The sequence below is a fragment of the Giraffa tippelskirchi genome, chromosome 5, assembly GCF_054371585.1.
Source record: "Giraffa tippelskirchi isolate mGirTip1 chromosome 5, T2T-mGirTip1v1.2.pri, whole genome shotgun sequence".
NCBI classification, from domain to species: Eukaryota; Metazoa; Chordata; class Mammalia; order Artiodactyla; family Giraffidae; genus Giraffa; species Giraffa tippelskirchi.
In genome coordinates this window covers 24,942,677-24,957,862 of record NC_137279.1, presented here as the reverse complement: position 1 = coordinate 24,957,862, position 15,186 = coordinate 24,942,677, and the positions used below count along the sequence as shown (strand labels likewise).

At 42.2% G+C, this 15,186-nt stretch overlaps 3 protein-coding genes across 18 annotated transcripts in view; 1 reads left to right on the top strand and 2 right to left on the bottom strand.

Moving 5' to 3' along the window:
* The window catches only part of AADACL3 (arylacetamide deacetylase like 3), a 110,544-nt gene extending 109,944 nt beyond the window's left edge, over positions 1-600 (bottom strand). The window contains exon 1 of the mRNA XM_081493789.1: positions 321-600. The gene's annotated coding sequence lies outside the window, so the exon portion shown is untranslated. The remainder of the gene's footprint in view (positions 1-320) is intronic.
* Positions 81-10,333, top strand: PRDX6 (peroxiredoxin 6). The gene is made up of 5 exons (XM_081493802.1): positions 81-241; positions 4,391-4,547; positions 6,391-6,537; positions 7,794-7,940; positions 9,233-10,333. Exons 1-5 carry the CDS (start codon positions 147-149, stop codon positions 9,359-9,361), a joined length of 675 nt encoding a protein of 224 aa, XP_081349928.1. The 5' UTR covers positions 81-146; the 3' UTR covers positions 9,362-10,333.
* SLC9C2 (solute carrier family 9 member C2 (putative)) overlaps positions 8,442-15,186 on the bottom strand; it is a 100,327-nt gene continuing 93,582 nt past the window's right edge. For 10 of the 16 annotated variants that reach the window (XM_081493772.1, XM_081493779.1, XM_081493780.1 and 7 more), the window contains one exon: positions 13,872-14,468. In XM_081493772.1, the coding sequence (XP_081349898.1) occupies positions 14,433-14,468 (36 nt within the window). In that variant the 3' untranslated portion in view covers positions 13,872-14,432. Of the gene's footprint in view, positions 9,635-13,871; positions 14,469-15,186 lie in introns of those variants that run through there. The other 6 variants (XM_081493774.1, XM_081493787.1, XM_081493773.1 and 3 more) reach the window with 1 other exon arrangement.

The following is a 15,186-nucleotide window of genomic DNA, read 5'->3' as shown; positions in this document are numbered from 1 at the left end:
CGCGACCCCGCCTATCTGGACTCGGCTTCGGTCCCGCCCCTGAAAACCCTATTTATTCCGCCCCCAGCACCTCCACCGCCAGACCCAGCAGGCTAGTGGCTGTCGGTGCTGTACCTCCTCCTACTCCTCGCGTCACTGCTGCCGCCATGCCCGGAGGTCTCCTCCTCGGGGACGAGGCTCCCAACTTCGAGGCAAATACTACCATCGGCCGCATCCGTTTCCACGACTATCTGGGAGACTCGTAAGTGGCCACCTCGTCTCCCTGCCCTAGCCTCAGGTTACGTCCGGACTCAGGGGTGCCTTCCCTTTTTCCTCCTCACCGCTCGGCCCCCTGCTCGTCGACCGCCTCCTCCCCGCACCGGTTCCTGCACGTGCGTCTCGTCGTCGGGCCGCTATTTCGCGGCGGCGCTGCGGAGGGGCAGCGACCCTCCGGCCCGCCCTGCACCGGCCAATTGATCGCCTCTCGCTTCTCGGCCCCCGCGTGGTTGGGCTGGCTCCCGAATGAGGAAGGGGTAGGGGGAACAAAATTGGGTTCCCGCGGGTCCCAGGAACGGGAGGCCGGTGCGGAGGAGAGTTTGAGTCGGTTTACTTCTGTTGGGTAACCTGTGCGAGTAGCATGGTCCAGCTGAGGCCTGGAGTGGGCAGGGGGCGGGCAGCATCGGCGGGCAGTTCCTGGGACTTGTGCCCAGGGTCTCACCTCCCTCCCTCCCTCCCTCCGTTCTGCAGTTCGTTCCCCGGGGAAGGTGGGTAGCCAAGGCCAGAGTCAAAGGACACTGCTGCTGGCTGAAGGTTTAGGAAGGGCCCAGCGTGTTATCTGAGGGTTCTGCTTGCTGCAGTGGTATCTGCAGGCTTCTCAGCACAAAAAAATTTAAACCACCAGCTGCCAAATTAGTGGCTGAAAGACTCTTTGTCCAGAGCCTCCCCCAGCTGCTACAATTTGATTTGATAACAGCTTTGGGAGGAACCCAGAACACCCTGTGTGCGGGTGTGTCCTTTATTCCAGAACTTGGAGCACCCTGAGGGAAGGACTTTCTGAGATTGTTCAGTTTGCAGTAACTATGGGTAGGTCATGGACACCAACACCTCCCCACTTTGAGGCCCTTTTGTTTCACAGCGGAGTGCCTCTTACTGCCCCTCCCCCTTCTGCCTTGCTCCCAGCCTCACATAGCCTTGCCAAACTGGTGACCCGTGATCTAGCCTGGCAATCATACTATTATGACTAGGAGTATATTGGTGGGACTGTGGTTTTACAGTTTCTGAATCAGCAAACTTCAAGTTGATTAGATTTAATATGAAACATTCCAGCTGTGTCTACTTATATTGTGGTTCTGGGGTTCCAATCCCCCCCGCCCCCGCGCGCGCACTGTGGTCTAAGGTTTTACAATTCCTTCTTGCTTTGTATCCCTTTTATAAACAGTATCAAGGTATATATATTACAGAGGGTGAACTTTATGAGATGAATTAATGATAGGCCAAACCTCTGCAGAGCACCTGGGAGAGATTCTTAGGCCTAACCAACCTCTTCGAAGTATGTTAGTTGCTCAGTTGTGTCTGACTTTTTGTGACCCCATGGATTGTAGCCTGCCAGGGAGAATCCATGAGATTCTCCAGGCAAGAATACTGGACTGGGTAGCCATTCCCTCCTCCAGGGGATCTTCCCAACCCAGGGATGAAACCCGGGCCTCCCACATTACAGGTGGATTCTTTACCACTTAAGCCACTGGAGATTTTTTCCCAACCACTGATTAAGGGAAAAGCTAAGTTCTTTGAAAGAGAGGACTAGGCTAGAAAACGGATGGAAATGGAACATTCAGACCTTAAAGGCAGGCAAAGACTTCAGAAATACAGACCATGTCCAGTCTCATACTCAAGTATCTAGGTATTAGTATTTCTCCAAAACTCCATGGGATTTTCAGAGAATGTTTCTTCCCATTCTTACCTACAGCCCCCACCCGCATAAAACAAAATCTTGCCAAAGCTCTTAGGTTGTCTAGATTAAAGCTAAATATTATTATGAAGCATATTTATTGTAGCAATAGTTATAAATGATATCACCATTTAAGCTAACCCTACTTGTTTGGATTTTTTGTTGATCTGATTAAAAGTGGTACCTTCTCAGGGAACCAGCAGTAGAAAGATGAGAGAGAAAACTGCATCTATAAACAAATAATACAGAAGTCTGCCTTGGGTCAAGTATGGGAGAGTACTATTTCCTGCCTTACCCCAAAAATAAGTTTGAGCCTTTAGTAACACTATAATGAATGGATTGTGCCGAATATAATTTTTCCCAACTCCATTCTTCATGAATGGAGTTGAACTGATTTCAGTTCAGACTATCAGTTTTTGATCAGATGTGTTTTGGGGAAAAAAATTACAATTTCAAACATTACAGGTACCTGCCCTGCCCCTGGACAACTGGAAACAGCCAAGGGGTTTGGGAGCTTATTTAGTGAGTTTATTGAGCCCAATCCCCATATATATGTGATAGAAGCAGCTTCTTCACAGTACATCTTAACCAAATAAAACGTGGGTTTTCCTTGGATTTTTCCAGGGGGGTTAGTGAGTTGGGACCATCTCCCTTAAAGGAGGAAACCTCTTGTCTTTTGAAAATGAAGAAGGAAGAAAAGGGGATACTGTAATTGTATTCCTCTGAAGAGCAGCAGTAGGGAGACTCAGAGGGGAACAGGCCACAGTAAGACATTCTCAGAGGTTATCCTGTTCCTAGCCAGGAGCAAACTAGAGTGTGGCTTCTGAAGGGGAGGATGTGAAGTGGCTTCAGACAAGTTTCCTTAACATGATTCAGCAAAATAGTCTCTTGACTCACAAGGCAAAAAGAAGGCCTGATTTTTCTAACCAATCACCTCTTTAACAATACAAGAGGAACTGCCTTGTTCGTTTTTTTCCCCTCAACTTCTGGAGTCTTTCCTTAAATCTCATCTGACCCTTAAATAGATCCTTCACCATAGACTCAAAGGCCTAGACTGTACTCATAACTAATTATTTTTAAACATTTTAAATAAGTCTGTCTTATTGCCCTTATATATAAAAAAGTAAACATACCACACCCTCCCACAGTCTTAAAAATATTACCTTTCTCTTCCCAGTCTTGCCACAGGGCCATCCATCCTTTTTATAAGAAGGTCTTTTCCTTTCTTGAAACCTTGGGAGCTGAGTTGCAGATGTAGGTGGGAATTAGGTACCCTGTCTCTGCTTTCTTCTTTGTGTTTGAGGAAATTTGGCAAACGTTGAGGAGGTCAGCGTGGCGTCTAGGCTACCATGAGTAATCTACTAGTTTAAGGTCCTGCTTTAATGTTAAGTCGACTGGAGTGTGGAAACTGAGTGTTAAGATTTTCAGTTGAAAGAATAGTTTCTGCTGCCCAGAAGACAGTACTGCAAAGATTCTTGATGACTTAGCTTGAAATGTGCTTAAAATTTATACAAGTTTAATCTTAGGCAATGATGATTTAGATAATACTATTTCCCTAAGAATATGTAGTTGTAGAAATCAACATTGCAGGCTGTATTTTTTCTACCCACTTAGTCTAAAGGAAGAAGAAGAAACTGCACGTGAAGAGCTAGGTGAAACTCTTAAAATGCTGTTGTTTTGTCAGGGTACAAATATTGGGTGTCCTGTTTAGCAGGTTAGATAAGTAAACTAGTTTTACAAAAGTTTTTATATCTGTTCACGTTAAAGAAGCCAAGTGTCAGCTTTAATCTTACATATAAATAGAGGATAGAAGACTATTTATTTCAGGTTACATAATGTGTTTATTATTTAAGTCAGGCACTGGTCTAGATTCAGGCATACTGGCTCATCCATTGTTGGAGGTGAATGTCAGCATTATCTGTGCTTAGAAAAAAAATGCAGAAAGGGTAAAGGAGGGGGGAAGCTATTTTAGTAAGTATTTAGTTTGAATAGCACAGTTTTTTTAGCTGAAAAGGACTCAGGGTGGCTCTGGAGTTATTAAAGTAGGCAATACACTGACAGTCTTTTTAAATATTTACCATATTGAATGTCATATATTTGATTGAATTGGGCATGGAACTGATTTTTCTGGAGATAATTGAAAAGCATCCCTCAACAGAAAAGTTTAAAAGTGATTGTCTTCATGCACGCTAAGTCGTTTCAGTTGTGTCCCAACTGGAGTGGGTTCCCATACCCTCTTCCAGCGGATCTTCCTTACCCAGGGATGGAACCCACATCTCTTACATCTTTTGCTTTGGCAGGCGGGTTCTTTACCACTAGTGCCACCTGGGAAGCTCCAATTGTCTTCATAAGCATTCATTTTAAAAAGAAAGCCATTTTTGATCTAGGATTTGTGATTTTTCACGCTACATGATGTTGGTGATCATCTCTTCATTCACTTGTGACCTTCTTTTCCTTATTCAGATGGGGCATTCTCTTCTCCCACCCTCGGGACTTTACCCCAGTGTGTACCACGGAGCTCGGCAGAGCAGCAAAGCTGGCACCAGAATTTGCCAAGAGAAACATTAAGATGATTGCTCTTTCCATAGACAGTGTGGAAGACCATCTTGCATGGAGCAAGGTACTACCTGTTGGCAGAAGCTTTGAGGTTATAGATCATGTTACAAATTTTATAGAGTAGCTTGGCTTTTTTGAGGTAAAGGTGATACTTTCTTTGATACTAAATGGTAGACGGTAGGCATTAGCTTGATTTAGGATAGAATAAAGCCAAAGCATATGGCTCTTTGCTTTTCATGGGTGTAATGTAATGCCTGTCATGCAAACAGCAGGGTTGAGAGTTACTGCATAGCAATCATTGAGACTACAAGTGGCAAAAGGAAGAGTTTATAGCCAATTATATAATACTCTTTAAAGCATAGGAACACACCCCGGCTCATGTTTCCTGGTGAGCTTGTGCCTTAGAATTTTCAGAATTGTGATCACATTAAATAGGAAACAAGTCCCAACTTTACACCTGGTTATGTAAGAAACCTCAAGGTGCTTGTAGCATGAAACCATATCGGTTGTTATTTTAGTGGTGGTGACGTGATAGACTGCTAGTGACAGAAGGAAGGAAGTTAAGCTAATAGAATTAAGAAACATGGTATAATTTGTTATCCATTTCAAAGTTCATGAATGCTATGTTTATCCTGTGGCGTCTCTGTGGCAAAATCCACAGAGGTTCTTAATCTGCTATGCCACCCACTCCTGTTTTACTTTCAAGGTTCCACAGAATACATAGACCTTATTCCAGCATTAACTCTTTTTCCTTACTTCCTAAAACTCTACCAGATAAATTCCTCATTCTCCAGTCAATAGTTTATGCTCAGACTTGCCTACATGTTACATTAATATTGCTCCCTCTCCCTAGAATGCCTTCCTTTGCCTTGTGAAAATTGTATCCATCCTTCAAGGCCCAGGTCAAAGTCTTACCCCTTTCTTAAACCCTTTCCTAGCTCAGCAGTCTTACACATGGGGAGGCTGGTGTACTTCAGCCTCTGCCATTTGCATATTACCATCCTGCATTTGTTGCTACTTCTTATGGAAATCATCTAACCAAATTAGAAGTTCCCTTAGAGGCAGGAACTTGACTTATCTGTATCCCACATGTACTTACCATAATGCTTAGCCCACCTCAAGTGCAATTTCAATGCCAGATCAAATAATAAAGCTAGATTTTTTTTTCCCAAAAAACTTCCCAGGATAGAAAAATGAATAAAGTTTTTTCACTAGGGGAGGAAGGCATAGAGAGCGGAAGCAAGTACATTGTCCTTCAATTCAGACTCAGAATGCTTTGCTTTTTATGTGGCCTACTGTAAATTCACCTCTGCCTTTTTACCCGTAAGAGATTTACCTTTGACTTGTTCCTGAAGTGAATAGTCAACTCTCTATTTTTTTGCTCTAAGCTTTGTGTTTCTTCTCATTTCTTAATATCTTTGTTACAGTAGCTTAATGTCTGAGTCAGGGTGCTTTTGAGGCAGGGGTCAGATCAGTACCATATCTACAGAATTATCTTTGCCTGTGACATAATTTCTGGATGTGAACTCATTGTTACTGATGGTTTTTTTACAGTGTTTGGGTACCCGAGGTACCTGGGATTGACGTCTTAACTCTGTATTTTTCCACTTTTAGAGAGTTTCATGCTGCTTTCTCAAAGCAATAAAAACACACTGAATTTGAAGAGCCTTGGGCATGAAAAGGCTCTAGATTATAACCTAAGGACTATACCCTACTGTTATTTCTGTTAGTGAACAGTTGGGATAAGGAGTGTTCATTTATTAATTTTCTTATTAAAATTGTGTAGAGAAATTATTATGATTACGGTCCTTTCTTCCCTGTCTTACAAGATGATGGCTGTTAACTGATTGCGTTTAGAGGATATGCCTGCTTTAGACTTCCCTTTTTCTCTTTCCCCTGCATTTCAGGATATCAACGCTTACAATGGTGAAGAGCCCACGGAAAAGTTACCTTTTCCCATCATTGATGATAAGAATCGGGACCTTGCCATCCAGTTGGGCATGCTGGACCCAGCAGAGAAAGATGAAAAGGGCATGCCTGTGACTGCTCGTGTGGTGAGTTGTGTACATTCACTGCTAGTCTGACCAGGCAACATCTATCCGAGTAAATGCTTGGGGCAACTCAAGTAAATGGGTGAATATCTCCAATTAGGAAATAAGTGTCTGCTGGCACTCTTACTTTTTATCTAAATGCTGGTACAATGTAAAATTTTTCAGCTGACTTATTAATAAACTGCTTAATTCACAGCTTTTGAAAATCGACATAAAAATCGTTATCCTAACATGTTATCTAGAACTGTGAAATCTTTTGCTATAGTTCTCCTGACAGCCCTCTCTTTAAAGCAGTGGGTCATAGCCTCCTTCATAAGGCATCTCTTGTTTTGAATTCTTATTTGTTCTGTCCTTATCCACCAGAGAACAAACTTATTCCCACATCTGCAAAAATACACAAAATTTTGAGGACCAGTGTCAACTCCCACGGGGCTTCACAAGTGGTTCTGCTGCTAAGTCGCTTCAGTCGTGTCCGACTCTGTGCGACCCCATAGATGGCAGCCCACCAGGCTCCGCCGTCCCTGGGATTCTCCAGGCAAGAATACTGGAGTGAGTTGCCATTTCCTTCTCCAGTCCATGAAAGGGAAAAGTAAAAGTGAAGTCGCTCAGTTGTGTCCGACTCTTAGCGACCCCATGGGCTGTAGCCTACCAGGCTTCTCCGTCCGTGGGATTTTCCAGGCAAGAGTACTGGAGTGGGGTGCCATTGCCTTCTCCACCCAAGTGGTTCAGTGGTAAAGAATCTGCCTGCCAAAGCAGGAGACATAGGTTTGATCCTTGGGTTGGGAAGATCCCCTGGAGTAGGAAATGGCAACCCATTTCAGTATTGCCTGGGAATTCCCATGGACAGAGGAGCCTGGCAGGCTGTGGTCCACAGATCACAAAAGAGTTGGACATAACTTAGCAAGTAAACAACACCATCAACTCCCATTAGTATTATTTTTATGATCATTTTTCATAGTTAACATAGTACCTTCCTGAGGCCTTTTCTGGATTCAGTTCATAAGTCAGTTTTTCTTACTGAGACAGCCAAAACCAAATATAATTCCTTTCAAGTTGAGAAATATAACATAGAGAAGAAAATCATAACTATTCCCAACTACCAGTTTGTTTGGCGTATCTTTCTAGATACTTGGGGGCTTTTGTTATTTTGTTTTGTTATACCCTTGAACATTTTTAATGACTAAAGAACCTTACAAGAGGCTTTAATATCAAAAACACTCAAGGAGTTCTTCCTGTTTATGTGTCTGTGTACTTTTCAGGTGTTTATTTTTGGTCCTGATAAGAAACTGAAACTGTCCATCCTCTACCCAGCTACCACTGGCAGGAACTTTGATGAGATTCTAAGAGTAATTATCTCTCTCCAGCTGACAGCAGAAAAGAGGGTGGCCACCCCGGTTGACTGGAAGGTAAAGATGCTAAAAGGGCAGAAACTCAACTTGCCTGGAAGGCCTGTGGGGCCATCTGAATGGCTCCCTTTAGGGTGTTATCTAGGGCTATGTTTCTGGCATGCAAATATACTGGGAGGATTTTTCCTCCTGGCTGAGTTTAGGATTTACCGAGAGGCCATTTTTCAGGTCTTTAACACCTTTTATACAAAACACAAACTCCCTATATTTCTAACTGTTAGGTTATTTGGACAGATTAATTGGTTAGAATGATTCCTTTTCCTAAATAAAAGGATTTAAAAACAAAAACTTGAACTCTTCCCTGATGGCAAAATATTTATAGCAGAACTTAGCTTGACCACTTAAGTCATGAATATAAAATTATTTGGTGTATTAAGGTCTTGAAACATTTCTCTTAAGCTTTGGTCTTTTAAACCCATGTAGAAATCTCTGAAACCTGTTCATGAATTTTTAATCTCTATGATTCCTGCAATATGTAGGACATGGATAATATCACAAGAGTTTCTTAACGTTGCTCCATTTTTTAATTGGCTAACCTGAATACCTGGTCTTGTTGTTTTGTTTCTTCTGACTGTCAAACCATTGAAATTCTGTGTCCATTCATTAGAACCTATGTTTTCTGAGCGCAGTGGGCACTGGGATTTAGCAGTGAACAATCAGTGTAAAGTCCCTGCCCTCACAGAACTTACATTCCAGTGGGTAAAGACCAACAGTAAAGTTTACAGCACCATAGGTGACAGTGTATGACAGACAGTAATCATGTAAAGGTGGGGAGAAGGGGAGCAGAGGTGGGAGGGGTTGTTTTTATATTTGGCTGTCAAGGAAGGAAGGCCCTTCTCTAAAGAGACCTTTGGGGAGGACGTAAAGAAAGCGAGAGACCAAGTCATGCATCTTTAGGAGGGAAGAGCACACTGCAGGCTTAAAGAAACAGCTAAGGAGTTTTCCTAAAAGTGAGCTTGGCACGTTCAAGGAACAGGAGAGCCAACATGCCTGGAAAAGCAGCAGCAGGAGTTGAAGGTAGGGACCAAGGGTGAAAGAGGAAGCTGGGTTCAGTCACACAGGGTAATGAAAAGGACTTATTTAGAATTAAATTTTAAAATGCAGTAGCAAACCATTACTGAGTTTAAAGCAGGACAATTTCTTGTTGAGGTAGGGAAATACTTCTCTTCCCAGAAGTGTCAAAGATCGATTTGTGAAAGCAGAATTCCTCGGGGAGAGAGCAGAGCAAAGGAGACTTGATTATTCTCATCATGAAAGACTGAATTTCACCATTCTCAATGTCTTTTCAATAGAATGGGGACAGCGTGATGGTCCTTCCAACCATCCCTGAAGAGGAAGCCAAAAAACTTTTCCCTAAAGGAGTCTTCACCAAAGAGCTCCCATCTGGCAAGAAATACCTCCGCTACACACCCCAGCCATAGGCTCACCACGGAGTTGGTTCTGGAGCTGCCCACTTAGCACCATGAGCCAGAGGACGCCAACTGTCCATCATGTTTCCCCGTAGCAGTCCATTGAAAACATTCTGGTGTGATCACAGCCAAGGTCTTTAGGTTGCTATACTACTGGCTTATTAAACGAAAACAGCACTAAAAATTCCTTGGGATCCTTTGTGCCTTCAGCAGCTTTCTCCTCTGTTCATATATCTTCGTACTCTCTGCTGATTTTTTTCAAAATTTGAGACTTATCTTGGATCTCTGCAGGGTTTATGACCAAGAGGTGGTATCAGTTTATGGTGGAAAAAGCCTGCTTTGCTCCATCATACTGTGTTGACCAAAATGTTCATTTGGCTTTTTAAAACCTGAACGAATGTTTTGGCCAAGCCAATAGAATGACTATCAGGTTTGGGTTTGTTTGTTTGTTTTTCTGCTGTTCTAATCAAATCCTGTTACCCATTTTGCGAAGGAATAAAACTTGGGGTTCAACTTCCTCCGTACAGATCTACGTATGTAACCTAAGAACTTAGAGTAACCTGGAAGTTCTTCAGTATTGCATGTTTTGATCACAACTGGGGGAAAAAACCTTTTCAATTCAGTACTTTTCTAGTAGATAAATGAAAGATGAGCCTGGGGAGAGAATCTTTAAATATTTTGCTATCAAGAAAATTTTTCAGTAAATTTCTTTTGAAAGTGAAAAGCTACAGAAAAGGCTCCACTTGCCTGTCAGAGCGGTGTAGCAGAGGGCATGAGCAACAGGACAGTGCCAGGTGCCTTTTGGAGAATTTCTGGATGTCAGTCTGTTCTACGATGATGTGCACGTGAAAGGGCCCACCAGGGGAAGAGGGAAGAGGATGGCTGAAAATGTTTTATTATCTCTTCTTGCAGTGGGGGAGGGAGATGTTTTTCTGAATTTTGCTTCTTAGGGATCAGCAAATAAATCCTTTGTCAAAAACGTGATCAGAGAATTCTGTTGTCACATTTTGAAGTACTAGTTCAGATTCATGTCCTGAGGGCAACTCGTCTCCTTGCTAGGACTGACACTGAAGTGTCAGTCTCTCCGAAGACATGTGTAAAAGTTCATGTAATGAAAGTGGAGGAGCCGCTGATGAAAATGTGATCCCATCACAACTCCTGGCCTACTTCACACCTTCGTATTACTTACCTGGGCCCTGTGAAATCTCGGACCCCTGCAACAAAGAGCTCCTTTAACCTAATACCTTAACGGGTGCTGAAGTTAAGTATACCAATCTTGAGGGTGATGGGACATCTTTTGCTTTTCTGGAAAGAGTACAAAAGGATTCCTAACTCGAGTCTCTCAGACTTACTATACTGTCCTAGGTTTAGAAAGAAGGGTCCCATACCTGGTATAATCTCTTGCATGTAGCCCTCTATATTTTTATTGAGTAGAATAATGTAAAATATGATCACTGGTGCCATGTTTTAGAGAAGTCATTAATTTTTCATTTCCTTGATTTCACCACATGTAAAATTTGGGTGATGCTAAGAAGGTTGAGAAGGAAGGTGAAAATTCCAAGTCATCCTTGGGAATGCTGGTCTGAGAGAAACTTAACTGGGCTGGCATCTTGCTGTTACCTCTTCTCCAAGTCACTGTGTTTTGTACGTAAAGAACTAAGACTATCTGGTGCTCTTCAGCACATCTTTTCTGAGTAATCCCTTGATCCTCAAATCTTGTCACCTCCCTGTTGGGTTCCCCACTGCTCTCTTCCCTTGGCTATTCACCTTCAGTCCTGCCTCTCAGAGAGAGTCTGGCTTAAGTCTAAATCTCCAACATTAATTATTCACACTTGAGTCTTACCTTTACTGATTGATGGGACATTGGCCATTAAATTTATAAATTCAAAATCAAATTCATGAATTATTCCCCCAATAAATACATTGCCTCTCTAATCACTCAGGCATCCAAACCTTGATGTTTTGTTTAACTATATCTACCCTACCCACGTAGATTATGTCAGTATAAAAATGCTGAAAAACTCAAGGAAAAGGGAGGTCATGTACCCACAAATTAATTTCTGGTTCTATCATGAAGCAGCCATGAAGCTATGGGAGTGTGAGAGTATTCTCCAAATATAAAATGTTACATAATGAATGTGTTAAGAGGGTAGCAGTGATCGTAAGTCTTTTTTTTTTTTTTTAAACTTGGCATGGGAAGGAGAATTTCCCTTTCCAAAATTGTTGCTCTCAATTTCTTAGGAAGAGTAGATTTAATAAATCCAATAATTTATTAAGTGAAAAGAACTACATGGCTGTTGTGGCTATGAGAGAAGCTTAAGAATTTAAGAGGCAGTCTACTGGGTGCCTTCTCAGAATCAGCAAATGCTTTGGCTAGAAGAGATAGCCATCTAAGATTCCTGGGTGACTTGAGGTTCCTGGGTGGACTTGCCAAAAGTCTGACCTTACCTCCAACCATTCCCCTGAGGGTAAGAATTCTCACTGAGAGGCTCAGGAAGGGGTAAGGAGCTAGAATGGCTGTGTCTAAAGGGGCATATCAAGATGCCACTTGGATGCAGTGAATTGGCACTATGATGTACTAAATTTGACCTCCACTGCTTTGGGCAATGCAAGTTGAGGAAATACAACTTTGATTCAAACTTAAAGGATGCGTTAACTAGTTAAAAAGTCATTGCCACTTTGTCAGTGATTGGTTCAGCAATGAGCACTGAGACACAAATAGAGGATCATGAGTTTCTACAGGAATTCTTTCTCAAACGAGCAACTAGAAGCCTTTTTTCTCTCTCACACTGAATATAAACAAGAAAACATGAGACACTGATTGCTGCTGCAGCTAACTTACAACCTGGGAGCAGGGATCCAGCCATAGAAGAGGCTATAAAGATCAACAGCCAAGTTGAGAGAAAGGAAAACATCTGACCTTTCATGATCTTCACTGAGTCTAACAAGTGTGAACCCGTCCCACCTCTGGACTACTATAACATAAAATAATAAATTACCAGACTTCCTTGGTGGCTCAGTGATAAAGAATCTGCCTGCCAATGCAGAAGACATGCGTTTAATCCCTGATTCGGGAAGATGCCATACGCCACAGAGCAATTAAGCCTGTGTGCCATGACTATCAGAGAAGGCAATGGCACCCCACTCCAGTACTCTTGCCTGGAAAATCCCATGGATGGAGGAGCCTGGTAGGCTACAGTCCATGGGGTCACTAAGAGTCGGACACAACTGAGCGACTTCACTTTCACTTTTCCCTTTCATGCACTGGAGAAGGAAATGGCAATCCACTCCAGTATTCTTGCCTGGAGAATCCCAGGGACGGCGGAGCCTGGTGGGCTGCCGTCTATGGGGTCGCACAGAGTCGGACACGACTAAAGCAACTTAGCAGCAGCAGCCACGACTATTGAGCCTGTGCTCTAGAGCCCAGGAGCCGCAACTACTGACCCCACGTTGTTGCCACAACAACTGAAGCCTGTGCACCTGAGAGCCTGTGCTCCACAAGAAAAGCCACCACAATGAGAAGCCCACACACCGCAACTAGAGAGTAGTCCCCACTCTCCGCAACTAGAGAAAAGCCTGCGCAGCAATGAAGACTCAGCACAGCCAAAAAAATAAGTAAATAAAATTTTTTTAGTAATAAAAATAAATCACCTTAGTGTTTAAGCCTTTTTGGGTTGGGTTTTGGTACCTGAGGCCAAAAGCATCCTAACTGATACACATAGAATTAAGTGTCCTCTAGTTATTTCAAATAACATGATAATGTGCCTCATAAGATTGTAGAGCAGACATCTGTTTTTTTGCTACTTCTTTATCCCCTATCTTGTGGAACTCAAGCTTCAATATGCATTAAACCACATGAGGAGTGTGTTAAAATAAGCAGGCCAGGCCCCTTCCCCCAGACATGGGTTCCACAAGTGGCCAGAAGTTCTTCATCTGTCACAACCCAGGTGATTGTGATGCAGTATACAGCAGACACTGCAGTTCACCGTAGCCATTTCCCCTTATTCTTCATGAAAAATACCCAGATTGAATTAAGGGTGGCAAGTTGAGGTACCATTTAAAATTCATCCTAAGATGATAGGTGGGTGTGGTCATGTGACAGTGTTGGCCTGTGGTGGGGTCTCTTCCTGAAAGTGCCTTGCCTCACTGAAAAGCAAATGGGATGACTGAGTTACAGATGTCATTTTGCCACCCCGAGGATAAAAATCACAGGCCAACGATGAAAGACAGGGAGTCTGAAAGGAAACCGGGTCTGTGGTAACTTCCTTAGACAGCCAGACAGTCCTGGCTGCAGAACTGCTGTTAGGTGTGGCTGCACTTAACATTTGTTGACATGTAAGTGCTCCACGAGCCACTCTGAGAAATACTGCCCTGTTCTAGGTACCTGGAGGGGCTTGACTTTTTCTTTTGTGTTTTCTTCTATTCTTTCTTCTATTATGGTTTTCCCTGGAGTAGAGAATCATGTATTCTTTTAAAATCTTGTTGAAATGAAAAGGAATAATGGATCCTAAATATTAAAAAATCATCATAAAATTCAATTTTATTTGACTTTTTAAAGTAAAATGAAAAGTGATATTAAATAGTACTGTGCAATGTAAGGTTGTTAATTTCTCCTAAACTGCTTTTAATAACTAAGGTTATGGAACGTGTTCCATTTTTCAATATTTACTAGATTGAGGATGGGGGGAAATAACTTTACTCTGTAAAATGTTAGGGAGGCACTAGTTGTAGCAATAACACAAATCAAAATTATAGTTCCTATGCTTTAGAGAGTAGTGGGTTAACTGTACAATGCTTTTCATAACTTCTACTCTATCATAGGTTGCTCTCAGCTGGATGCAGGATTTCATTTGCTAAACCATAAGTTTAAGATATCTGAAGGATTTTGAACATCTCAAGTATAAATGCAACTACTTAAAATTAGAGCTTTTGCAGCAGTTCATCAAAATTGTTTGTAAAATAAACGCAGAGATAAATTGCTTTAGCAGTTTGTGAGTAAACTCGTTGCCAGGTAATATTTCAGCACTTGAGTCAGGATATTAGCTCAGTCTCTAAACTGACTCCACATATCACGTAAGTGCCATTAAAGTCCTTTTCTAAAATGGGATCCAGTTTCCAACTATAAAAGAAAGTCAAAAGTAAAATATGAGACTATGAGCATTTCAGAAAAAAAGAAAAACAGTAAGTGCAATCAGAAAACCTACTGAAAAGTTTCCATTTTATTATCTGGAACACTCCCTTTAGAAGAGCTTACATATTAAGGACTTTGAGTAAGTAAGTACATGTGCATCACTATCCCAACAAGCATCATCTTGTAAAGAGATACATTCATTTAGTTAGAGTAGTGTATCAAAGTGCACTTAAAGAGAACTGTGAGGAGAGTTGAATTCCTGTTAACTTTGTGACTGATTGCAAGGTAAACTGTAAAATTTTCTCCTAAATTGTAATGAGAATTTTTAAAATAAGGGGACCTGGAAGAGACAGTGGCAAGCGACAAGCCAAATCACTAGACGCCTAATGAGGTGTCACATTTGTGAAATAGATCCCTTTAAGAGAGACGAGAGGATGACCTAGGAAGACTGCCTGCAAGGAATTCAACTGCTTTGTTTAGAGGAACCAATAACCATCAGTTTGGTCAATGCAACTTTCCTTTCCCCAACAGACACACTGCAGACCACCCTGACTATCATAAATGATAGTCATAGGCCCAGAATTTCTATTAAAAGTTTCTTAGGGTGGTGATCTGGTTGGGGATGTGATGGTCAAGAGACTTATGAAGCTGCATTTCCACAGCACATCATTTTTTCATAGAAGACGTGTTTTTTGGAGTGACTTGG

Bases quoted from the DNA above. Each gene is read 5' to 3' on its own strand.
- PRDX6 (XM_081493802.1), top strand. From the start codon at position 147: ATGCCCGGAGGTCTCCTCCTCGGGGACGAGGCTCCCAACTTCGAGGCA. The intron at 4,548-6,390 runs GTACTACCTGTT...CCTGCATTTCAG, and splicing joins ACCATCTTGCATGGAGCAAG to GATATCAACGCTTACAATGG. The intron at 7,941-9,232 runs GTAAAGATGCTA...TCTTTTCAATAG, and splicing joins CCACCCCGGTTGACTGGAAG to AATGGGGACAGCGTGATGGT.